The sequence below is a fragment of the Giraffa tippelskirchi genome, chromosome 10, assembly GCF_054371585.1.
Source record: "Giraffa tippelskirchi isolate mGirTip1 chromosome 10, T2T-mGirTip1v1.2.pri, whole genome shotgun sequence".
Lineage (NCBI taxonomy): Eukaryota > Metazoa > Chordata > Mammalia > Artiodactyla > Giraffidae > Giraffa > Giraffa tippelskirchi.
Genome location: NC_137284.1, coordinates 91,489,751 through 91,515,590, shown reverse-complemented (window position 1 = coordinate 91,515,590; position 25,840 = coordinate 91,489,751). Strand labels below are relative to the sequence as shown.

The following is a 25,840-nucleotide window of genomic DNA, read 5'->3' as shown; positions in this document are numbered from 1 at the left end:
GTGTAGGCACTCAATGGTTTTTGTTGGATGAGTAAACATTAAAGGTGAAAAAGTTTGTAGGTGTTTAGCATAGAACATTTAGAGTAATTTTGTAGAATATGCAGCTATTTAATACATGAATTAGTAAGCTCCAGCACTTAGGAAATAATGCAGAAAGATCTCTGAGAATGTTTTCTAGTCAGTAAACAAGCTTACAAATCAAGTCTGTTAGATTACTTTCATGTAAATTATTTTTTTAATGTTTGAATTTAAATTAAAATTTTAACTTCTTTGAATATTAGTTATTTGATAATTGCTTTTGAAGAGTATCATTTATTAAAATACTGTAAAACCATTAATTACAGTGGGTTAACTATAATCACTATTACTGCTTCAGCTTTGTATTTTGAATTAAAATGGGCATACAAATGGACCAATTTATTTGAATTAATCTGTGTCCTGTGTTAGAGAGTTTTAAATGGAAATTGATGGGAAAATTGCATATTGAGAGTACATAGTTGAGAAGCTAATTTGTTTCTTTTTAGCAGTAAATAACTTTAGCTTTATTTTGTCGAAACGAATTAGGAATGAAATATCTTAAGTTGATTACTCTCATACATTGTTTCGAGCTGCCAATTAATCAGCAAAACAGATATAAAACAATTTGGATTATTCAGGGAAATAACATATTCCCTGCATTTAAATTTTATTCCTAATTTAAATTATTATAATTTGCAACATAATCCCAGTAGTATTATCATAACACTGAACAAAGATTTAATCTTGCTTAACATGTTTGGTTTTCTAGATAAAGGGTTTAGCATGCATTTACAAAGTTCAAGCAAGTATAAAGTTTTACATATTAAAATTTAGAATTCTGTTTCTCAGGTCAGAAAGCTTTGTAATCATTGGTATGTGGTAGACATTTATCTTTTATTAAGTGACATAAAAATGCACGTAGTTTTATTTCATGTATACCTATAAGAAAAAGTCCTTAACATCTTAATTCACTATCTTTTTGATAGTTTATCTTTAAAACAAACCTTTTTAAGTGTAATTATGACTCAGTCCTGGGTGTTCATTGGAAGGACTGATGCTGAAGCTGGAACTCCAATACTTTGGCCACCTGATGTGAAGGGCTGACTCATTGGAAAAGACCCTGATGCTGGGAAAGACTGAGGGCAGGAGGAGAAGGGGACAACAGAGGATGAGATGGTTGGATGGCATCATCAACTCGATGGACATGGGTTTGGGTGGACTCTGGGAGTTGGTGATGGACAGGGAGGCCTGGCGTGCTGTGGTTCATGGGGTCGCAAAGAGTCAGACACGACTGAGCAACTGAATTGAACTGAACTTTTAAGTGTAATTATGACTCACTCTCTAAAATTTGGGTTAAAACATGTTGTTAATAGGTAGTTTTCTAACTTATTTGACCTATTTGAAATGTCTTCCATAAATTTTAATGCTGTTTAAAGTATTAATTCATGTCATATTTTTTAACATGGAAGGTTCAAATCTTGAATTATATTATGTAAATGTTTTGTGAAAGGGCTTTTAAAATTGATTTTGACACTGCATTTTTTTTAAACAAGGTTCTAGATAAAGCTGAGTATCTAAGAGATATGGAAGCAAACCTTTTACCTGGATTTCTTAGATTACAAGAATTGGTAAGTGATGTGTGAATCTTTTTCCCCTATGGCCTAATCAGTAGCTATGTGTTGTCAGGGTTTTTCTTTTTGCGTATTTGATAGCTGAGAAATAATCTCTTAATATAAATTTGATATGCATTTCTCTGTTATGAGTGAAGTTGAGGATTTTTTCAAAGTTTAATCGATTTGTGCTTTATCACACTTATTCTTCAGTTATTTAGCTTTTATTTTTAATTGTGAAGTGGCTAACACTACTTTCTATTAAAAGATTTTAGGTGTTTACCAGAATAAATGGTGGGGCAGGGCTAGACTTTGAACTGTCTGCAAGAATTTTTAAATTTTCTTTTCATTTCAGAAATATAAAATAGTATGATAGGTCTGCTCTGGATCATCTGACATTCTGTCTCATGGCCATTCAGTTATTGGAACCAGCTTTGTGTTTCAACTTAAAATCGTGTTGGCACTGAATAATATTAACTCTAATTGTCATGGCTTCATAAGAAAAGAAAGGGATAAATTTACTATGTATCAACATACGTGTCAGGCAAAAACCAAATAATAATACAATGGCAACAACAGGTAGTAGTTTGTAGTAGTTTGAATAAAGAAAATCAGTGAGAGAGTTCACTTTTCACCAATACCAGTTGGTATAGGAATACTAAACTCAAAATGACTGTGGCTATTTCCTGTTAGTACCATATTGATGAAGTGAGCAAAGATTTAGTTTAAGCAAAACAGTAATGTTCATCACATTCAAATAATGTTAAGTTTTATTGGCTTTGTAGTCTTGTATTTAACTTATAAATTAAAAGATTGGTTTTATAACTTTATAAGTACCTTGAACATAAGTAGTTCATACCTACTTAGTTTTATGTCTCTATTATTTAAGTGTAATATTAAGGGACATTATAATAAAAATTACTGGTTGGGGCATAGACTTGGATTACCGTAATATTGAGTAGTATGCCTTGGAAATGAACAGAGATCATTCTGTTGTTTTTGAGATTGCATCCAAGTACTGCATTTTGGACTCTTTTGTTGACTGTGATGGCTACTCCATTTCTTCTCAGAGATTCTTGCCCACAGTAGTATATATAATGGTCATCTGAGTTAAATTCACCTATTCCAGTCCATTTTAGTTCACTGATTTCTAAAATGTAGATGTTCACCCTTGCCATCTCCTGTTTGACCATTTCCAACTTGCCTTGATTCATGGACCTAACATTCCAGGTTCCTATGCAATATTGTTCTTTACAGCATCAGACTTTACTTCCATCACCAGTCACATCCACAACTGGGTGTTGTTTTTGCTTTGGCTCCGTCTCTTCATTCTTTCTGAAGTTATTTCTCTACTAAGCTCCAGTAGTATATTGAGCACCTACCGACCTAGGGAGTTCAGCTTTCAGTGTCCTTTCTTTTTGCCTTTTTATGCTGTCCGTGGGGTTCTCAAGGCAAAAATATTGAAGTGGTTTGCCATTCCCTTCTCCAGTGGACCACATTTTGTCAGAACTCTCCACCATGACCTATCTGTCTTGGGTGGCCCTACAAGGCATGGCTCATTCATTGAGTTAGACAGTGCTGTGGTCCATGTGATCAGTTTGGTTAGTTTTCTGTGATTGTGGTTTTCATTCTGTTGGCCCTCTGATGGGTAGGATAAGAAGCTTATGGAAGCTTCCTGATAGGAGAGACTGACTGAGGTGGAAACTGGGTCTTGTTCTGATGGGTGGTGCCATGCTCAGTAAGTCTTTAACCCAAATTTCTGTTGATAGGCAGGGCTGTGTTCCCTCCCTGTTGTTTGACCTGAGGCCAAACTATGGTGGAGGTAATGAAGATAATGGCGACCTCCTTCAAAAGGTCCCATGGATGTACTGCTGCACTGAGTGCCCCCAACCCTGCAGCAGGCCACCACCAACCCATGCCTCTGCCGGAGACTCGTGGACACTCACGGGCAAGTCTGGGTCAGTCTCTTTTGGGGTTACTGCTCCTTTCTCTTGGGTCCTGGTGCATACAAGGTTTTGTTTGTGCCCTCTAAGAGTCTGTTTCCCCAGCCCTGTTAAGTTCCGATGGCTTTATGGTAGAGTTAATGGTGACCTCCTCCAAGAGGGCTTGTGCATACCCGGGTCTACTGCACCCAGAGCCCCTGCCTCTGAGGCAGGCCACTGCTGACCCTACCTCCACAGGAGACACTCAAACAGTTCTGGCTCAGTCTCTGTGGGTTCTCTGGATCCTGGTGCACACAAGGTTTGTTTATACCTTCTGAGTGTCTCTGGCGGGTATGGGGTTTGATTCTAAATGCAATTTCGCCCCTCCTACTGTCTTGCTGGGGCTTCTCCTTTGTCCTTGGATGTGGGCTATCTTTTTTTGGTGGGATCCAACATTCTTCTGTTGGTGGTTGTTCAGCAGCGAGTTGTAATTTTGGAGTTCTCACAGGAGAAGATGAGTGCACCTCCTTCTACTCCACCTTCTTCCTCCATCACATCGTTCTTCTCCTTGTTGCTGGTGAGCTGGAATTTGCTGCTCCTGAGATATCTGTATGCAGGTCAAGAAGCAACAGTTAGAACTGGACGTGAAACAACAGACTGGTTCCAAATCAGGAAAGGAGTACATCAAGGCTGTATATTGTCACCCTGCTTATTTAACTTATATGCAGAGTACATCATGAGAAACGCTGGGCTGGATGAAGCACAAGCTGGAATCAAGATTGCCAGGAGAAATATCAATAACCTCAGATACGCAGATGACACCACTCTTATGGCAGAAAGTGAAGAAGAACTAAAGAGCCTCTTGATGAAAGTGAAAGAGGAGAGTGGAAAGGTTGGCTTAAAACTCAACATTCAGAAAACTAAGATCCTGGCAGCTGGTCCCATCACTTCATGGCAAATAATGGAAACAGTGAGAGACTTTATTTTTGGGGGCTCCAGAATCACTGCAGATGGTGACTGCAGCCATGAAATTAAAAGATGCTTGCTCCTTGGAAGAAAAGCTATGACCAACCTAGATAGCATATTGAAAAACAGACACATTACTTTGCCAACAAAGTCCGTCTAGTCAAAGCTATGGTTTTTCCAGTAGTCAGGTATGGATGTGAGAGTTGGACTATAAAGGAAGCTGAGTGCTGAAGAATTGATGCTTTTGAACTGTGATGTTGGAGAAGACTCTTGAGAGTCTTTTCAACAGCAAGGAGATCCAGCCAGTCCATCCTAAAGGAGATCAGTCCTGAATATTCATTGGAAGGACTGATACTGAAGCTGAAACTCCAATACTTTGGCCACATGATGCGAAGAACTGACTCATTGGAAAAGACCCTGATGCTGGGAAAGATTGAAGACAGGAGAAGGGGACGACAGAGAATGAGATGGTTGGATGGCATCCCCCACTCAATGGACATAAGTTTGAGTAAATTCCATGAGTTGGTGATGGACAGGGAGGCCTGGCATGCTGCATCCATGGGGTCACAAAGAGTTGGACACGACTGAGTGACTGAATTGATCATAAAAATTAAGTAAATATTTGGGGAGACAGTGCCTAGAGCCTTTCCACCTTTAAAATTTAAATGCATTACTCAAATTTGAGAAACTACTAAAAGTTCTAAACTGATAGCCACTGCAATCATTGTATGCTTAAGATTTACTCCTAAAATCCAGTTTTACTAATAGTCTTGGGGGGAGGATGTCGAGAGGACAGGAGAAGAGTAAGTATAACTCTTGGTGACATATCCTGGAAGTCTTCTCATGCAGTCTAGCCTCTCCCAGTTTGATTAATTCTTGACAGTTTACTACTGAAACCAGGGACCTGTCCTCATTGAGTAGAAGTCTCTTTGTCTCTTTCTTTTTGTTGTGTTGTGTTGTGTTGAGTTTGTGGGATTTATTTTTGTTTTTGCATGTATTCATCCACTGTTTCCCATTGCTTTGTTCAAGGACACCTTCTCTGGTAGTCAGAGTGCATTCTTGCTGTCCTCTTGCCTTTCAGTAAAACTTACTCCCTTATTTTCCCCTGTGCCTAGTAATGGTGATCATGCATCCTGCCACAGTAGTTAGGCCATTCATTTTTTTTTTTAGTTTTAGTTATAGAAGCTATTTGAAAAAAATGAAATGATTCATAGTAAGCTCAGCTCCACCAGAAAAGAAAATTGTTGTTTTGATGTTTCTGAAGACATGCTTGATTTTTAAATGTGTATTTCATTTAAAAGAGATATAGCCAAAGCATTTCCCACTTTTTATATTAAATACTTATCAGAGTAAAATGAAGTTTAAATTATGATAGATATCACTGTACTTGAAAGTACTTTCAGATGAACAGATGAGAACCAACTTAAAATCCTTTTAGACTGATAAATAGCCTCTATTTTTTAACCTCTCAGTATTTTTTTAGCTGAGTTTATAAAATGCTTTTGGATAATCATATTTTAAAGCAAAAGCAGCTCAATGCTTTGCAATCAAGATTGTGTTTAGAGCATGCCCTTTTATCTCTATAGAAATCAGGAATTATTAAAAATTAATAAGACAAGAAGCATTTGAAAGTTAAAATATTTTCTTCTCTTTCATGAAGATGCTACATTTTCTATGGAGTTATTAATTTATTGAACTTAACTATTTTTGTTAGCCAGAAGTATATTTCTATAAATAATAAGAATTTGAATATAAGATTACACATAAGTTAGAAACTGTAAAAGTAAATCACCATGAAAGAATAGTGTAAGAGATTAGGTCCTAAGAAGAGTTATAGAACAAAACAGATACCACGTCTGTTACTCAACTTAGGAGACATCCAAAAGAACATGGGAAGAATTAAAATTTGTGTTGAGAATGCAGAGATGTCTACAGATAAATTCTAGCATTAGAATTAGCATTCATGGCCACTCTGTAGAAGGATAACATACACACTGAGCTTGTTCTCTTAATGTCATTTCTAGAATATTATAATTTCAAAAGATATCTGTTTACTTAACGTTGGTATTTTGGATACTCATTCTTGTTTGTGTTTTTAGTGTATGCTCATCATCTTCTTCAACAAATATATTCTTCTGTGGGTGCTATAGCCATTTCAATGAGAGATGTTCAGTTTTGCCTTTTTTGGTTTATTGTTTAAGTGTATGGTTTCCTTGAAAATATCCATAAAAAGGTCTTATTTTAATCATTCAAGCAGATGTGTTTCTTAATTTCTATAAAATAAGTCCTTGTGTGACTGCTAGCATTCACATGTAACTGAATTGTCAATTAACCTGAAAGTTTTATGGAAATTCTAAGTAATAATGTAGGAAAATTTGCATATAAAGATGAGCTCCTTGATTAGGTTTTCTAAATATGGCTTATTAATATGCAAATAATTTACTATATATTAGAACTTTGCTGAATTTATTTTGAAAGAAAAATTCAAATGGAATTACTGTTCTGATTAAGATTTTTTAATGCAAGTTTACTTTTATTTATCTCTCTTTTACAGACTGACAGAAATGTGACTGTTATCTTTCTCAGTGAAATTGTTTGGGAAAAGTTTCGTCCAAATACCGGATGCTTTGAGCCATTTGTCTTATATTTCCCTGATTATAGCATAGGTAAAATTGAAAACATTGTTTTGACTAATGATGTTCAGTAAAATATTTTTTTGTTGTTTAAAAGATTAAGTTAGCATGTTCAAATGAGAATACTTTGATGTCTTAATCTATTAGGGTTTACTACCAATCTCAAATGTTTGTATTTCTGTACTTAATAGAGATTTTATTTTGGAATTATGAGAGGTTGTTCTTTTATAATTACTTTTCTTTGCATGAACATTTCTCACATGTTTATGCTAATGGTGTATTTTCACATTTTTTTAGTCAGGACAGTAAGATGTATATGTTGTGACTATAATATCCTTATAAGTGAGAATCAGACTAAGTTAGCAAAGCACATTAAAATTGTGCTGAAATGTTCATATACCACATGCTTGAGTTAAGTACTACCCAGAATGTATCTTTTAATTTTGTAAATCTCATTTTTCATTACTGTAACTCTTACAGTAGCAACTGCTAGCCCTTATTTTTTTTTTAGTTTGTGCTTAATCTGTAATTTCATAGATCCTAATTATTTTTATCTTTGGAAAAGCACAATAGCTTTTTGTGTTTCTGAGTAGTTTTGTAGACTAATACTGTGCTGTTACTGTACAAATATGATACTTCTGATTCAAAGATTATAACTTAAGCATAAGGTGGTTAGAGGCTCTGAAAAAGATACCATTCCTTGACCTTGGCTTCAAAACACTGTCCCTCTGAACTAATAGCTATAAACATTGATTATCAAGATCAACACGATTTTGCCTGTTTTCACAAGAACAGCAGTCAAATAACACCTCTTGCCTTTGCTAATTAACTGAGATAGAAAAAAGAAGCCCAAAATAGATGAAGGGAGCCCTTATTTTTAATAAGGCTGTGAAAGTCACAAGGAGAAAAGGGTAGGAAGAAAATAAAGGATTTCATTAAAAAATTTATTTGTTCTTAATGTCTTTACTGTTAGATGTTAAAGTTTTTCGTGACCTATTTTAGGTTTAAGTACTGAAGAATTATTTTAAAATGCTAATTTTCTAGTGAAGTTGAAATTAAAGTATGCTATCATGAATTGTAGGATTTTATTTTTTTTTAAGTTAGGATGTAAAGCAGCAGCTGCTGCTGCTAAGTCACTTCAATAGTGTCCGACTCTGTGTGACCCCATAGACGGCAGCCCACCAGGCTTCCCCGTCCCTGGGATTCTCCAGGCAAGAACACTGGAGTGAGTTGCCATCTCCTTCTCCAGTGCATGGAAGTGAAAGTGAAGTCGCTCAGTCGTGTCCGACTCTTAGTGACCCCATGGTCTGCAGCTTACCAGGCTCCTCTGTCCATGGGATTTTCCAGGCAAGAGTACTGGAGTGGGGTGCCATTGCCGTCTCCAGTAAAGCAGCAGAGATGGAGACAATTTGAGGACATAATTAAAGTGATCTTGTTAATTTTAAAAAGTACAGGAAAGTGTAGGATTTTGAAAAGTATGATATGAAACCAAGTTCATCTAGTTATGAAATTTTGGAGCCATTAACACACCATTTTTTTAAAAAATTCAAAAGCACCATCACACAAGAAAGTGTTAAAAAATAAGTATTAATTGATAAGCCAAATTATAGTCAGAATAAGTAAGCATGGAACCTGGGCAAAAGGATAATCTTAGTGCCTGAGTCATCCAATCATAACTTGATACATATGTCATCTGTAGGACTATGTTATCTAACATTAAGGACACCCTTTCCTCTTAGCAGTATCAGGGGCCTAATTTGGATTTCTAGTTTTCTGGTCTCTCCCACATGCAGACTGCTCATCTTTTGGTAATGCTTCCTTTTTTTTTTTTCCTTCAGTTGGATTATAGTACAATTAGTCAGAATTTTGGTTTAGTTATTGGAATAACTAAATTCCAGTCAATTGGAATAAATTACTCTAGTAAACAATCTGAAAATCTCAGTGACTTATAATTTCCCACCTCAGAGCCTTTGTTATCCTACACTTTACATATATTACTGTTTGGGCTTTACAGAAATGAAAAGGCAAGGTGGAAAATATCTTTTATAGTGTACCTTCCTAGAGATTTGTTGAGCTTTTTGGATAATGAATGTATAGTTTCAACTTTGGAAAATTTTCAGCCATTATTTCTAAAATTATTTCATCTGTCCCCTCTGCTCCCCACACCTTTTTCTGGTACTGCATTACATGACTGTTAGATCTCTTGATATTGTCCTGCTGAATCTCTTATTTATTCATTTAAACTTTGCATCTTTTTTTCTCAGTGTTTTATTTGGTTTAGCTTTTGTTTCTGTGTCATCAAGTTCACTGACCTTTTTCTCTACAAGTTTATTCATCTCCAATTATCCAATCCAGTGGATAAAAAGAAAGAGAAAAGGCAGAGGAACCAGAAATCAAATCAGAAAATTAGAAAAGGCAGAGGAACCAGAGGTCAAATTGCCAACATCCATTGGATCATAGAAAAAGCAAGAGAGTTCCAAAAACATCTACTTCTGCTTTATTGACTACACCAAAGCCTTTGTGTGGATCACAACAAACTGGAAAATTCTTCAAGAGATGGGAATACCAGACCACCTTACCTGCCCCCTGAGAAGTCTGTGTGTAGGTCAAGAAGCAACAGTTAGAACGAGGCATGGATTAACAGAATGGTTCAAAATTAGGAAAGGAGTACATCAAGGCTGTATATTGTCACCCTGCTTATTTAACTTATATGCAGAGTACATCATGAGAAATGCTGGGCTGAATGAAGCACAAGCTGGAATCAAGATTGCCAGGAGAAATATCAATAACCTCAGATACGCAGATGACAACCACTCTTATGGCAGAAAGTGAAGAAGAACTAAAGAGCCTCTTGATGAAAGTGAAAGAGTTGGCTTAAAACTCAATATTCAAAAAACTGAAATCCTGGCAGCTGGTCCCATCACTTCATGGCAAATAGATGGGGAAACAATGGAAACAGTGAGAGACTTTATTTTTTTGGGCTCCAGAATCACTGCAGACGGTGACCTTAGCCATGAAATTAAAAGATGCTTGCTTCTTGGAAGAAAAGCTATGATCAACCTAGACAGCATAATAAAAAGCAAAGACATTACTTTGCCAACAAAGTCCGTCTAGTCAAAGCTATGGTTTTTTTTCAGTAGTCTGATATGGTTGTGAGAGTTGGACTATAAAGAAAGCTGAGTGCTGAAGAATTGATGCTTTTGAACTTTGGTGTTGGAGAAGACTCTTGAGAGTCCTTTCGACAGCAAGGAGATCCAACCAGTCAATCCTAAAGGAAATTAGTCCTGAATGTTCATTGGAAGGACTGATACTGAAGCTGAAACTCCAATACTTTGGCCACTTGATGCAAAGAACTGACTCACTGGAAAAGACCCTGATGCTGGGGAAGATTGAAGACAGGAGAAGGGGACTACAGAGGATGAGATGGTTGGATGGCGTCACCAACTCCATTGACGTGGACATGAGTTTGAGTAATCTCCGGAAGTTGGTGATGGACAGGGAGGCCTGGCGTGCTGCAGTCCATGGGATCGCAAAGAGTCGGACATGACTGAGCAACTGTACTGCATCCAGTGGAATTTTTCTTTATAGATCTCAGTATGCTTTTGTTTTCCTCTATTTCCTTGAGCATATGAGCATGTTTTTAATAGTTGTTTTAATGTCCTTGTGTACTAATTCAATTACCTCTTTCATTGTGGGGTTGTTTCTATTGACTGATTTTTCTCTTTTATGGGTATCCATTATACTTTGTCATGTGCTTAGTAATTTTTGATTGAATGATAGATATTAAATTTTTTGTTGTTGCATATTGGACTTTTTTCTGTTAAGCATTTAAATCATTTGAAGATATGTTTGACCCTCTTGAGGTTATTTTTAAGCTCTTTTGGAGAGAGAGGTCAAGACTAGTTTTGGTTTCACTTCTAAGTCCTTTTGGGTTCTCTGCTGAATGCTCCATGTATTTAGTATAGTTTCTCTATTCTTACTGGTGGAAAAATGAACAGTTTATATCCCTGTCTGAACTCTGGAAATTGTTTGACCTACAGCTCTCTAATAATTGTTTTTTTCCCCAGAAGTTTTTCTTGCTTATTCTTCTGGGCTTTTGCCCTATCTATGCATGTAAATGTTAGCATTCAGCTAAGAATCAAAGGCAACCCTTATGCAGATTTCTGGGGCTCTTTCTCTGCCTAGTGTCCTTCTCTCATGAACTCTACCCTGTATATTCTAGTACCCTTAGCTTTCTCCACTCTTACCTCTGTCTCGACTCACTGAGATTAAATGGGCTCCTTTTGCAACTCTGCTTTACCACTGTTGTAAAGTTACCTCTAATTAGAAAGCCTGGCTGATGGTAAGACTCACCTCATTCCCCTGTTCTTGTATTAGAGTTCTTGGCTGCCTGATGTCTGAATATAGTTGTTTTCTATATTTTGTCCAGTTTTTAGTTGTTTATTTACAGAAGAGTATTTCTGAAGTGGAAATACTCCCTCATGACTGGAAGCAGAAGTCCCTCTTTCTTCCATCCATCCAGTTATCTGTCAGCTTTTATATATAAGTACCTTTATCTCTCAAGTTTTAAGGCACCTTTTACAAGTTCTTAGTGCATCAAATATTTATGTTTTAAAAACTTGGTAATATTAAATTTAAAATTGCTATTAGGTGTAAAAATGCATAGGCTCAAAAGTCAAATGTTGGACTTTGTATATTTTTTTTCAGTGCTTATGATATAAAATTGCAGATCTAGTTTGGAATTCCTTCAGGATAACATTCTAGGCATGAGAATAGGCTTTAAAATGATCTTTTGGGAGGGGGACTTTTTTTGTCTGTTTGGTTTTTGGTGTTTTCTTTTGGCCAACTGCCTTGTTTAGCAGATCCTGTTAATACAACTATTTCTGAATTTCTGTTTATTAGTATCTATTGATAGACCATATGTATTGTTATGTACCTGACTGACTGTGAGGAATAAGAGAACAGTTAAAATCAAGGTCTGATGGTGAATGGCAAAGTGTTCATAGTAAAAATACTCAGAAAGATTCTTAAGAAAAAGGAAATTGACTTGATGAGAGCATTCCATAAGAATTTTCATTTGAAAGGATTGTGATAGCCTTGAATCCTGTGGAACTAAGTTTACAGTACGAGCTCTTAACTGAGAATTCTAAAGAGACCATTGCATCAAGAAGTCAGAGGGAATTGCAATAAGGAATAAATGACTGACTGATTCAGGTGCTATAAACTATATATCTAAATTTTAAATAATAGATGGTTTCTTTTTAGTTTTAACTGTGCTTCTACAATATTACATTTCTAACAGAATAAAATATAAGTTTAGGATTCTAAAGGCTTCCGGGATAGCTTAGTTGGTAAAGAATCCTCCTGCAATGCCAGAGACCCCAGTTTAGTTCCTGGGTCAGGAAGATTCGCTGGAGAAGGGATGGGCTACCCAGTCCAGTATTCTTGGGCTTCCCTTGTGGCTCAGCTCGTAAAGAATCCGCCCACAGTGTGGGCCACCTGGGCTCAATCCCTGATTGAGAAGATCCCCTGGAGAAGGGAAAGGCTACCCACTCCAACATTCTGGCCTGAAGAATTCCGTGGACTGTATAGTCCATGGAGTCACAAAGAGTTGGACATGACTGAACAACTTTCACTTAGGATTCTAAACATGTGATACTGTATAAGAGTAAGATAAAAGATAAATAAAGATACCAAAGTTGTAGGAAGAAAACATTTTATAAAAAAGGGAATGACAAAGTAAAGATGAAAATTTTCATGAAAAAAATTCTTGAATTGTTTTAATATTACAAAAAAATGAGCATTTTTTCAATTTGGTGATGATTTATATAGTACCCCTTGTCTTTACCTAGCTGATTTATGTAATTGGAAAAATAACTGAAGTCCGTATCATTTTTTTGCTCTTGATATTGATGTTGCTTTGCCTATTATAAGGTTCTTGTGATTTTCTTTAGTTGTCATTTCTTAGTATATATGTCAGGTAAAATTTAGTAATTTTTTTAGGACATTAGATTCATAATTCTTTTACCTCAGTTTCAAAACTTGTATTACTTTTACATTCTAATCTTGTAACTGTTTTATTATTCCTGATAATTGCTGAACCTGTGTGTTTATTGTTTAAACCTGTATTATAAAATGCTAGAAGGTACGACTAGGGTGCTAGTCAGTCATTTCTGTTCATTTATGTCGCGTGAACAGGGAACCTGCAGAAGATCCTATCTCATGATCATCCTCCAGAGTATTCAGCTGATTTCTATGCTGCCTACATTAACATTCTTCTTGGAGTTTTCTACACTGTCTGTCGAGATTTGAAAGAGCTCCGGCATCTGGTGAGTTCTCATTTTGCTTAAATAAAATGTACATCTTTTATGTAGAAAAGGTGTGAGATAGGCTAGAAGCTAAAAATTTATTCTGGAAATAGAAATCTGTGAGTTAGTACAAATTTTAACCTGATCTGAAACCTTTCAGTCATCTTTAGTTGTTTGCTTTCATATATCCTTAGGACTGTTTTTTTGATTTCCTCCTTTCTCTTTTCTCTAATCACAGATAATGTTTACTAAAATTAAAATGAAGACTAACAGAGGAGATGTGAAAACTTAATAAGCAATTATATATCTAATTTTTTTAACAATTGTTTTTCAGGTTTTTGTATTAATATGTATTGATATTACCAGGGCTTCTCTAGTAGCTCAGGCAGTAAAGAATCTGCCTGCAATGCAGGAGACCTGGGTGTGATCCCTGGTTTGGGAAGATCCCCTGGAGGAGGGCATGGCAACCCACTTCAGTATTCTTGCCTGGAGAATCCCCATGGACACAGGAGCCTGGCAGGCTACAGCCCTTGGGGTTGCAAAGAGTAGGACACAACTGAGCAACTAAGCACAGCACTTGTATTGATAGTGGTCTGAAATCTAGATGCACTTGAATATGGTCAGAAGCTTTACATAGGTCTTTCATTAGTCACTAACCTTGATTTAGTAATCTTTATATTATATAAAGGATTACTTTGAATTTATATAAAAGGATACTTAAAAATATATATTTTTAAACATTAGCTGTTTATACTTCATAGGTAGTTTGGAAAATGTATTAATTTTGATCTTTCTTCTTTAGTTGTGTGGATCCAAGAGGGAGAAGGCAAGAATATCTGGTTTCTTAGAATCTTCTATTAATACTTAAGATCTTACCTCCATGTAACAAGATTGTAAAATATCTAAGGTTAGAAAATGGAACTTTCAAAGGAATAGTTTCTATGTCTCTTGATATATTTTTTTTTGCTTTGCTCTAAAAAATATTACTTAGAGGGATTCAGTGTGTATTTGAGATAGAATATAGGTGAAATTGTGTTCACATTTAGTATGTTTTTGGAACTTTTAAATTGTAGGCCTCTTCTGATTTAGATGTAGATTTCAGGTATCTTCTAAGTAGGGGACAAACCAGAGACAAACTGTTCAAGCTCAAGCTCATCACTAACACCTCTCCAGAAGTTGAATGTCTGAGATTCCTGGTGACCGAGGGAAATGACAACAAGGGGGCTTACAGAGGGGAGAGAGAGTCAGTGTGCAGTCCCTGCGTGAGGTGGAGTCAGGAGCGAGTACTCATCCTCTGTCCTTCCTGGGAAATAACTTGTAGTTACCATTCCTTAACTCTGATGTCCTTGAATCCTGTGGGTATCTGTGCTGGCAGTCATTTCAAAGTAGATTATTATAAAGTACAAGAAGGAAGAATTATTTAGAGAAACTATTTGTAGGAAAAGAAAGTGTTAAATCTAAATACGATTTTTATAAAGTCCTTTGGGTTTCACTGAGGAAGGATTTTATTGAGGGATGAGATTACAACTTTTTTTCTTGTTATCATTACATTATATTCAAAAACTTGAAACTTGAAGTCTGGTGTAAGTCTTTATTACTACTAGTGATACTAATAAATATAAGATGATCTTTAAGTATTGGAGAAAAAATAGTATAGTGTCCTTATTTTTCTGCATATGTAGAATGTAGGATAATAAACATACATTTTCCTTTTTCCTTTGAATGGATACTTTTATTTGTTTCAAAGTTTGTAAGTGGCACATCTCTTGAGAGTTTAGTAAATCATCTGCAAAATATTCTTTTTAGGCACCTTTTATATGTATGTACTTTTAAATCTGCTTTGGGGAAGGTTATGTTACTTTATATCTAGAGGCCAATATATTAGGTGGGATTTAGCCAATTAAGGAATATTTTACAGGTTGTATTACTGTTGTTATTGATAATTATGGTTTTTATTGTAGTAATAACCTATGATAACATTTTACTTGGGCAGTTATATTGATATAAATTTGCCTGAATCCTAACAAGAATTTTACTTGAAAAGTAATTTCTAATTGTGGTAGATAAATTTTTTTTCTCTTTTTTTCCCCTTTATTTATAGGCAGTACTTAATTTTCCTAAATATTGTGAACCTGTGGTTAAAGGAGAAGGTAACTATAATTTTACTGTAATAATTTTTCTTTGAAAAAAATTTCTGTAAGATCTAAATTACTGAAATTTTCTCCTCTTTGGGGTAGCAAGTGAACGTGATACTCGCAAGCTCTGGAGAAACATTGAACCTCATTTGAAGAAAGCCATGCAGACTGTTTATCTCAGAGAAATATCAAGGTAATTTTTTATTTATTACATATGTTTTTTCTATATCTTTGTTTAGAATATTCGCTAATGTGCCCACATGTTTTTTTACCTTCTTCACATTGGGAAAAAGTTCTTGTGAACTTTGAATCATTTCTTACTATTTTGGGAAAGACAGACAATTTTTGGCCAGTATGTTACACAAGGCATATTTCTAATAATTGTTAATTTTTTTTAATCTGAAAGCTATAGGAAAATTGGTTTCAGCTTTGTGTTTTATAGTTATGTTAGATATTTGAATGGTATAATGAAAAATTGAGTATTGAAGTGTATAAATCAAGTCATAAATCTATGTTTGTCTGTTCATAGTAATGAAACTGGAGAAGGCAATGGCACCCCACTCCAGTACTCTTGCCTGGAAAATCCCATGGACGGAGGAGCCTGGTACGCTGCAGTCCGTGGGGTCGCAAAGACTCAGACATGACTGAGCGCCTTCACTTTCACTTTTCACTTTCATGCATCGGAGAAGGAAATGGCAACCCACTCCAGTGTTCTTGCCTGGAGAACCCCAGGGATAGGGGACCTTGGTGGGCTGCCACCTATGGAGTCCCACAGAGCCGGACACAACTAAAGTGACTTAGCAGCAGCAGCAGTAATGAAACTACTCAGGAGACATGATTGCTCAGACATAGTATAGGGAGAAGAATAATGGCTTTGTTTTCCAGCTTAGCTATTTCTGCCTTTGGAGGTATTAGCAATTCACCTGAAACCTCTAGACCTTAGATCCCTCTTCTAACAATCCTTAGAAGATTTCAGTAATACATGTGAAAGTGATTTGTGATACAAATAAGGAAGTGCCTTGTGGATGTTAGGTTTAGTCTACATTGCAAAGCAACATAGATTTAAAAACATCAACGCTTTTGTCTTTTTTCACTTGCTAATCACTTTTATCATTTTTCTTTTATGAATACCTTAATCTATAACTACTTTGTGCTTGATTTAATTAGCTAATTATAAGATTTTAATATTAATAGTTTCTGAATAAGTAGAAACATTGCAAAGATATTTAATCCTTTTTTAATAATAAAAAGTCATTTGATGAAAGTTTTTGGAAGTCGCAGAATAGAAAAGCTTGTGATCTGATCTTTTAAAGGTAGAAAAATTTAGGTAGTTGTTAAAGTGACTCTTACGTAGTAATACAAGGACTTCTAGTTTTCCATAGGATAATGCTGGCCACCTGAATCCAGTTCTCTCCACAAAGATCACTAAGGAGAGCAAATAAAATCACTCTAACCCTAACCTGCAGTATGACTAGAAGTCTACTCTGCTGGGTCTGTGGTAAAGAATCCATCTGCCAATGCAAGAGCCCCAGGAGATGCAGATTCGATCCCTGGATCGGAAGATCCCCTGGAGGAGGAAATGGCAATCCACTCCAGAATTCTTGCCGGGATAGTCCCATGGACAGTGGAGCCTGGTGGGCTATACTCCATCAGGTTGCAAAGAGTTGGACCTGCCTGACTAAGCATGCATGCCCACGCTACAGAGTTAACTACAAGGTTTAGTTCAGTTCAGTTCAGTTCAGTCGCTCAGTCGTGTCCGACTCTCTGCGACCCCATGAATTGCAGCACGCCAGGCCTCTCTGTCCATCACCAACTCCCGGAGTCTACCCAAACCCATGTTCATCGAGTCGGTGATGCCATCCAACCATCTCATCCTCTGTCGTCCCCTTCTCCTCCCGCCCCCAATCCTCCCCAGCATTAGGGTCTTTTCCAATGAGTCAACCCTTTGCATGAGGTGGCCAAAGTATTGGAGCTCCAGCTTCAACATCAGACCTTCCAATGAACACCCAGGATTGATCTCTTTTAGGATGGATTGGTTGGATCTCCTTGCAGTCCAAGGGACTCTCAAGAGTCTTCTCCAACACCACAGTTCAAAAGCATCAATTCTGCGATGCTCAGCTTTCTTCACCGTCCAACTCTCACATCCGTACATGACCACTGGAAAAACCATAGCCTTGACTAGACGGACTTTTGTTGGCAAAGTAATGTCTCTGCTTTTAAACATGCTATCTAGGTTGGCCATAACCTTTTGACCATAACCTTCCTTCCAAGGAGTAAGCGTCTTTTAATTTCATGGCTGCAGTCACCATCAGCAGTGATTCTGGAGCCCAAAAAAGTAAAGTCTGACACTGTTTCCACTGTTTCCCCATCTATTTCCCATGGAGTGATGGGACCAGATGCCATGATCTTAGTTTTCTGAACGTTGAGCTTTAAGCCAACTTTTTCACTCTCCTCCTTCACCTTCATCAAGAGGCTCTTTAGTTCCTCTTCACTTTCTGCCATAAGGGTGGTGTCATCCACATATCTGAGGTTATTGATATTTCTCCCGGCAATCTTGATTCCAGCTTGTGTTTCTTCCAGCCCAGCGTTTCTCATGATGTACTCTGCATATAAGTTAAATAAGCAGGGTGACAATATAGAGCCTTGACGTACTCCTTTTCCTATTCGGAACCAGTCTGTTGTTCCATGTCCAGTTCTAACTGTTGCTTCCTGACCTGCATACAGGTTTCTCAAGAGACAGGTCAGATGGTCTGGTATTCCCATCTCTTTCAGAATTTTCCACAGTTTATTGTGATCCACACAGTCAAAGGCTTTGGCATAGTCAATAAAGCAGAAATAGATGTTTTTCTGGAACTCTCTTGCTTTTTCGATGATCCAGCGGATACTGGCAATTTGATCTCTGGTTCCTCTGCCTTTTCTAAAACCAGCTTGAACATCTGGAAGTTCACGGTTCACGTACTGCTGAAGCCTGGCTTGGAGAATTTTGAGCATTACTTTACTAGCACGTGAGATGAGTGCAATTGTGCGGTAGTTTGAGCATTCTTTGGCATTGCCTTTCTTTGGGACAAGGTTTAAGTTATATGTAAATAGTGAAATAAATAATCAAAGCTGGCAGAGCCAACTCTGGGGCTGAAGTGAAAAGTTAAGCAATGACTATAGGGAAAAGAGAGGACAGTGGGGACAGGGCATGAGGTTGACATGTAGTCCTGAAATACGAATGAATCACCTCTGGAAAGAGAGTCCAACTTGTGAAAATGCTGAGAACAAGTGAGGCCTGAGGGCTGGCTACTGGAGAATCAAAAGGAAATGTTTCAAGAGTCTGTAGACAAGAATTAACAAGGCAGGTTTGGGAAAGTATTGTTTTTGAGGGTGATTTGGAAGGACATGGTATTTCCTGTCTGCTTGGTGGTAAAGAAGGAAGTGGAGTGGGGGAGATTACGGCAAAAAGGTAAGCTACTTACCAAGGAAGGTGAATCTGTAATAAAGCAAAACGATAGGTGAGCAACATTTTCAAGAAACTTGAGGAGAGAGGAAGTGTAAGCCAAGGAAGTTTATATCCAGCCAACCTGTCATTCAGGTATCCTGGCTATAGAAAAACAGTGTTAAACTTGTAAGAACTCAGGGAATGCTATATTCATAACCATTATGAGAAATATGCTTTCATAATAGAGAAATCTATTAGTGACAGTGCAATGGAGATGCCTAGGGAAGCTTTAGCAAAAGGATCGACGGGCACTACAGTTGATTAATTATAGGTCAAAACTAAAAGATGGAAACAAGAGTAGAAGAATACTGTGTGTATAATTACATTCTCTGACAGGATGGGAATAACACAATTACAAAGTTAAAATAAGGGAAAAGAAGAGAAAAGGCAAAATAGAATAAACTCATGGTTTGCTGTACCGGTAAAAGGTGACATCAGAATAGTTCAGAACTTAAAATTATTAAAATAAAAAAAATTACAGAAGTCTTACACCTCATTATCCCTTTCACTTCTTTCCTAACCACATAGGTAAGTTCTAATTTGTTCTTATCATCTTTCACAAGTATGTTTATGTAGACATATATCATTATATATGCAATTAATATGTAATCTATAGTATGTTTAGATATTGATCGCATTAATCAGCATTGCTAATTTGATCTCCTGCTTTACTGAGGCACTCTGAAAATATTGTTCTTTATTGGGGTGTACACATTTATGCTTATTGATAGGAAACATATGTTTTATTATCCTTGATTAATTTGCAGAATATCTTATGTGATTATTTTCTGTGTCTTTTTGAAAACAAAATTGGTATTTAGGGCAGTTTTCATTTTTGTTCCAGCTGTTTACCTTTATAATAATAGCACATATAATGCTTGTAGTTCCTTTTTTGTCATATTGTGGCATAAACGGCCAGTGAGACTCTCCAGCAGTGTAATAGAGAAATGACATTCTAAGCCTGGTGATATCTCCTGGTCCATTTGAAACTGCTTCCCTGTAAATGACTCAACTATTTTCCTTGCTACCCGTGACTGTCATTGATACATGTATAATAAGAATTTTTGCTAAATTAAAAAATCAGCAGTATCAGTTGGTGGTTTTTGATAGCTTTATAATTGTGATCAGAAGAAAATAAATTTTTGAAAACAATTAACATCTGGGCGTTGATATTAATTTTATATTGCTCTAATATACACTAAGTGATTTTGTAGTGGTACCAACATGTGTATATTATTTGTCTTGTTTATAAGGTAATTAATGTATTGTGTCAAATTAAAACAAAATTTTGTTTTTCTAGGGCTTTGTTTTAAGTATAGTATATTGATTTTATATATTTTCAATCCATTACTACCCTACCTTTTTTTTTTTCCAGTTCTCAATGGGAAAAGCTACAGAAAGATGACACAGATCCAGGACAACTGAAAGGTATCAAAGAAAGTGTTGAGACAGTTACCAGAGACACTTCTTCAATGATTACTCATAATCAAGATAATAAGTTCACACTAAAGAACATTAGTCAGTAGTGTTATAAAAGATAATTTACAAGCTACCATTATTCATTTATTTATTTTTTGCTGTATCACAGTATCTTAGTTCCCCAACCAGAGACCCAACATGGTCCCTGTTGTGAAAGCACTTAGTCCTAACTACTGGACCACCAGGGAATTCCCACAGGCTACCATGATATTTTAAATAATGATTTAAGCTGCCATGATATTCTAATTACTGATTTTCTTTTAAGCAGTACTGCAGTGTAATGGGAGGAAATGAAGCTTGAATACCAGTTTTCTATTTTTTACATGTTGGATTATATCATGTGAAAACCAAGCAGTTTATATTTCTTTAAATGCTTGTATTAAACCAGTCAATTGTATAGCTAATTTTATCTCAGTGTATATGTATTCCATGAGTTTTATGGAATAAAACTCAATTTTATGTTAATTTAGTTTGAGGATTACATTTCATCTGGTTATATTTTGAAAGCTTTGTGCTTTTGTTGCCTTTAAAGAAACTATTACCTTGGGTTTATCCCAGTAGAACTACAGTTGACCCTTGAACAACATGTATTTGAACTGCAGAGGTCTACTTATAACACAAATGTTTTTCAGTAAATATATTGTAAATTTTTTTGGAGATATTCAACAATTTGAAAAAACTCATGAATGAACTACAGATATCAAAAAGAAAGAAATTAAGGAAAAGTTAAATATGTCATGAATGCATAAAATACATGTAGGTATACATACACAAAATATATGTTAACTGACTGTTGGCGTTATCATTAAGGCTTGTAGTCAGCAATAGGCTATTAGTAGTTAAGTTTTGGGGAAGTCAAAGTTATATGCAGATTTTCTACTGTGTAAGAGTGGGGTGTTACAAATAGCCTCCATTATTTAAGGGTCAACTTTACTTTTACTTAAAAAAAAAACTAAAATATTTTGGGTCAGTAGCCAGTGGTGGGGAAAGTGGTATGGAATGAAGTGACATTGAGATTCTGTTTTGGTTTTTAAATGTTTAAATGCTTGAGATACTCTACAAATGCTTTTCAGTTGTGTGCTGTAATGAAAGAAATAGATGCTGGAGTTAAAAATCTGCAATAATTTGTCTGCTCTACTGCCTGTGTGACCTTGAGACCAACTCGGTGTCTTCATCTAAAATGGAAAGAATACCTACCATTAAATTACTGCAAAGATTCAAAGATGCTTAAGTAAAGCACCTCGCATAGTGTCTTCCACATGGTAGATATTCAGTAAATATCAGATTCCATTTTCCCTTCCCATAAAAATCATTGCTGCTTGACTAACTACTGTTTTATTTATCCATTCATTCTTTTGTATAAGGTACTCTAAGGGTACAAAGAAACATTAAACTTAGCTCCCTCAGTAAACACTGAAGCTTAGTAAGAAATATAACTTATGTTTAATTAATTCTTTATGTAAAGTTACATGGACCATAAATATATACAAAGTGAGAATTCACAGTAGAGATAAATTTTCTGTTTTGGTGTGGTAGGGGAGCATCAGGGAACATTTAGTGGAGTGTAGCCTTGAAGGGCAGGATGCATAGGATTTAGACTTCATGTAACAGAGTAAGCAGAGCATATCATTAACAAATAACAGAATGAATAAAACATATCATTAATAATAATACTTGTCCCTACCACCATCATTATCATGGCATTTTAAGGTCAGGGCACTTAAAAATCTTTTGACTACAGGGTACCATATGGAAGTCAATACATAAGTGAGAAAAGATATGATACTTAAAATCTAATGGTGACTTGTTAAATACTTCATAAAAGTATTTTGTTATATAGGTCTCTCGGCATATACTCATGTGGAACTTCCATATTATTCTAAATTTATCCTAATTGCTGCATACCTCGCTTCTTATAATCCAGCAAGAACTGACAAGAGGTTTTTCCTTAAGGTAATCATTTCTTTTCACTTTATTTGTGAAGAAATAGGGAATATTTTGAAATTGCCCAACTCCTATAAATTTATAAGGGATAGAGATTAGAATAAGAGATTGGTATACTTAAAGATTTTGTTTTCCTTTAATCATTTGTCCTTTGTTTCTCACTTCACCTTTGCCAATCAACAATGTTAACTGAGAACTTTCTTTAGGATATTAAGAATGAATGAATGCCACTTTTGGGGTGGAGACAGTGATGGAGCAAACAAGCTAAAAAAGATGTATTAGTGTCTAGTAAGATTGATATGATAAACAACTTGCAGGAAGTGTTGAGGAAAGAAGGCTTCATGGAGGAGGTGGCATTGGTTGCTGAATTTTGAAAGACAAATTAGTCTGAAAATGACAGCAAAAAACAGACACGTCTTTCCTGAAATGACTATCGATAATAAAATCTACAGGCCTTCAAAACTTTATCCATCAATAGAGCATTCCTCACACTTAACAAACTTCTAAACAGAATTTCTTTGGAATGCATGAGTCATTTCTTCAATCACCTTCCATCTAAGGAAACACCTACTCTCTTTTTCCATAATGAACTCAGCTGCTCTTCTCCATATAATCACTTGGTCTTTTTTACCAATTCATTATGTCAAATGGGTGAAAAATATCCTTGCAACCAGATACATTTTGCTACACATCCTAAGCATGTACAGTTATAAGCTAATTAATAAAAAATTCAGTCAAACTGAACTTTTCTCTTTCCAGATCTTGGCTGCTTTTCCGTCTAACCAACCTTTTTTTACATTGGTTTCTCCATCTAGAATTCCTTCCTCTCCAATCTCTAGATGCTTGAATTTCACCTATTCATTTTTTTTCTCCCCTTGAATCCTTTATTCTCTATTTCTCACTTTAAGATAACAACCTAAGTGGGTGAGCTAGGTAATTTCACAGAGGAGTTCAGTAAGTAATAACTGTACATTTAAAAAAGAATAAATAGGTTTTGTTAAAAATAAGAGAGATGGGAATAATTTAGAGGATAGTAACTCCTTTATTATTCTAAAGCTCCTATTATAGTATCATATGCTCCATACACTGAAGAAGGCAATGGCACCCTACTCCAGTACTCTTGCCTGGAGACTCCCAGGGACGGCGGAGCCTAGTGGGCTGCCATCTGTGGGGTTGCTCAGAGTCGGACATGACTGAAGCTACTTAGCAGCAGCAGCTCCATACACTGTTATCCGGAACATTCAGGAGCCTTTGCATGTATATTAACTGGAAAGAAACCTCATTTTAGAATTGTTTTCTTTTTGAAAACTATGCCATTTGACTTATTAAATGTATTGTAACACATTTTTATCTATTTCCTTTTTGCCTGTCTCTACCACTAGTCTTTCCTTTAAAGCGGGCAAGGGCTGCCATCTATTTTTCTTCTCCACTCTTAAATCCAAGTACTTTCAACTTGCCTTACAGAATGAATGAAAACTCATTAATTTTTGTAAGTCTTATTTTTATAGAAATGAATGTGCTGTAATAAATCAATATAAGTTCTTTAGGAAGTATCACTTTTATTTTAAAAACCTTTACATGCAGAGGTAATCTTGTATACGATCAAAATCTGATTGTAAAAGTCTAAAATATGTTGATATCTTAAAGTGATATTTTAGGCAATAAATAGAATAAAATAAAGCCCAAGATACATAAATTAGTATTGTGTGTACCATGTTTTAAACAAATTGTGCTTTCTGTTTTATGGAATCCTATCTATTATCTTAAAAATTATTTATCTTAATTGCAGCATCATGGGAAAATCAAGAAAACCAACTTTTTAAAGAAACACGAAAAGGTATTTATGTTGTATTTTCTCTAATGAAAAAACTTATGAATTTAGAATATTATTAAAAGTAAGTAAATGCATAATTGTATTAGCCATTTGGATATAAGAAGTTACTTGTATTGATATGGCACCATCATAATGTAATAGTATTTTATTATGTAGAATATAGTGATTGGGGAGGCACAATTCAGGTGAGCTGGTTCTACAGATAAAAGTGAGTTGACAAAATTTTTTCTTAGTGAATTAATAGATGAAAAAGATCACACTGGAATTTTCAGTTAAATATAGCATGTATTCCTCTTGTCCCCTTTAAAATACCCACAGATATGGTGTTGAAGTTAAAAAGGCAAAACTAAGAAGGTCTAAGCAGATCAGAGACCTATAAAATTTGAAATTGATTGGTAGATAGAGTTATAGGTGACTAAGCAAATCAGGGGCTTCCCTGGTTGCTCAGATGGTAAAGAATCTGCCTGCAATGCAGGAGACCAGGTTTTGACCTGTGGGTTGGGAAAATCCTCTTGAGGAAAAAATGGCAATCCACTGCAATATTCTTGCCTGGAAAATTCCATGGACAGAGGAGCTTAGCTAGCCTAGTCCATGGGGTAACAAAGAGTTGGACACTACTGAGCAACTAACACACACACATAAGCAGATCAGGGAAGACTGAAACGTAGTGCCCCAAACAAGCTGATTTGACCTGAGGAATCAGGAAATGCTTAGGAATTAGAAGCAATATGCACCTTTGGAGGTATGGTCATGGGGCAAGATTGAAACTGATGAACGGAGCGTTTAGTCTGTTCTGATCTCTCTGTGACTTTTCTTGACAGAAACTAGAGGAGTTTGAACTGTAGACTTAGCACTGTGGAAGCTGAGAGTTTTGTTTCTCTTTTAATGTTAAAAACTGTTTTACTTAGCTTACACTTCGGAATTGAGGACATTGTTTTACTGTCTTTGCTGCTGCTTGCTAAAAAAAAAAAAAAAAATGCTTTCTGTGAATCTGTTATTCCTGTGTTATTCTTGTTTTCTCTGTGTGCTTTCAAGTTCTCTTTTCCTTTTACTTTAGTGTTCTTTGAGTTTCACTGTGATATATCTGGGATTGAATTTCCTTTTACTTGGCATGAATTTGCTTCCTATTTGGAATCATGATGCCTTTTTAATTCGGGTAAAGTCTTAGTCATTAACTTTTCAAATATTGCCTCTCCTCCATTCTCTCCTGGAATAAGAAATGGTATTCTTGCCTGGAAAATCCCATGGACAAAAGAGTCTGGTGTGCTACAGTCATGAGGTCGCAGAGAGTCAGATATGACAGAGCATGCACAAACACTCACAAGTTTCCATTCTCTCTAGCATGTCTTCCTGAGACACTAAATTATCAATGTCAGTCTAATTCTGCGTTTTCTATTTTTGCTGACCTGTGCACATAATGTCCTACTTCCTGAATATTTTATTATTTTTAATTGTTGGCTTAACTTAAATGTTGGCATTTTTGAGGCTTGAGGTGTTTTCCTTTAGA

The 25,840-nt window shown here is 35.9% G+C and overlaps 1 protein-coding gene across 10 annotated transcripts in view; it reads left to right on the top strand.

Annotated features, from left to right (window-relative positions):
• Positions 1 to 25,840, top strand: part of ORC5 (origin recognition complex subunit 5) — a 166,170-nt gene that overhangs the window by 10,206 nt on the left and 130,124 nt on the right. For 6 of the 10 annotated variants that reach the window (XR_014067224.1, XR_014067221.1, XR_014067220.1 and 3 more), the window contains exons 4-11: positions 1,572 to 1,646; positions 7,071 to 7,182; positions 13,348 to 13,478; positions 15,559 to 15,607; positions 15,695 to 15,785; positions 20,452 to 20,504; positions 22,396 to 22,508; positions 24,289 to 24,336. Coding sequence is in view for 3 of the 10 variants with exons in the window: in XM_081535828.1 (XP_081391954.1) it covers positions 1,572 to 1,646; positions 7,071 to 7,182; positions 13,348 to 13,478; positions 15,559 to 15,607; positions 15,695 to 15,785; positions 20,452 to 20,504; positions 22,396 to 22,508; positions 24,289 to 24,336 (672 nt within the window). In the remaining 7 variants the exon portion in view is untranslated. Of the gene's footprint in view, positions 1 to 1,571; positions 1,658 to 7,070; positions 7,183 to 13,347; positions 13,479 to 15,558; positions 15,608 to 15,694; positions 15,786 to 20,451; positions 20,505 to 22,395; positions 22,509 to 24,288; positions 24,337 to 25,840 lie in introns of all 10 variants that reach the window. The other 4 variants (XR_014067225.1, XR_014067226.1, XM_081535829.1 and 1 more) reach the window with 2 other exon arrangements.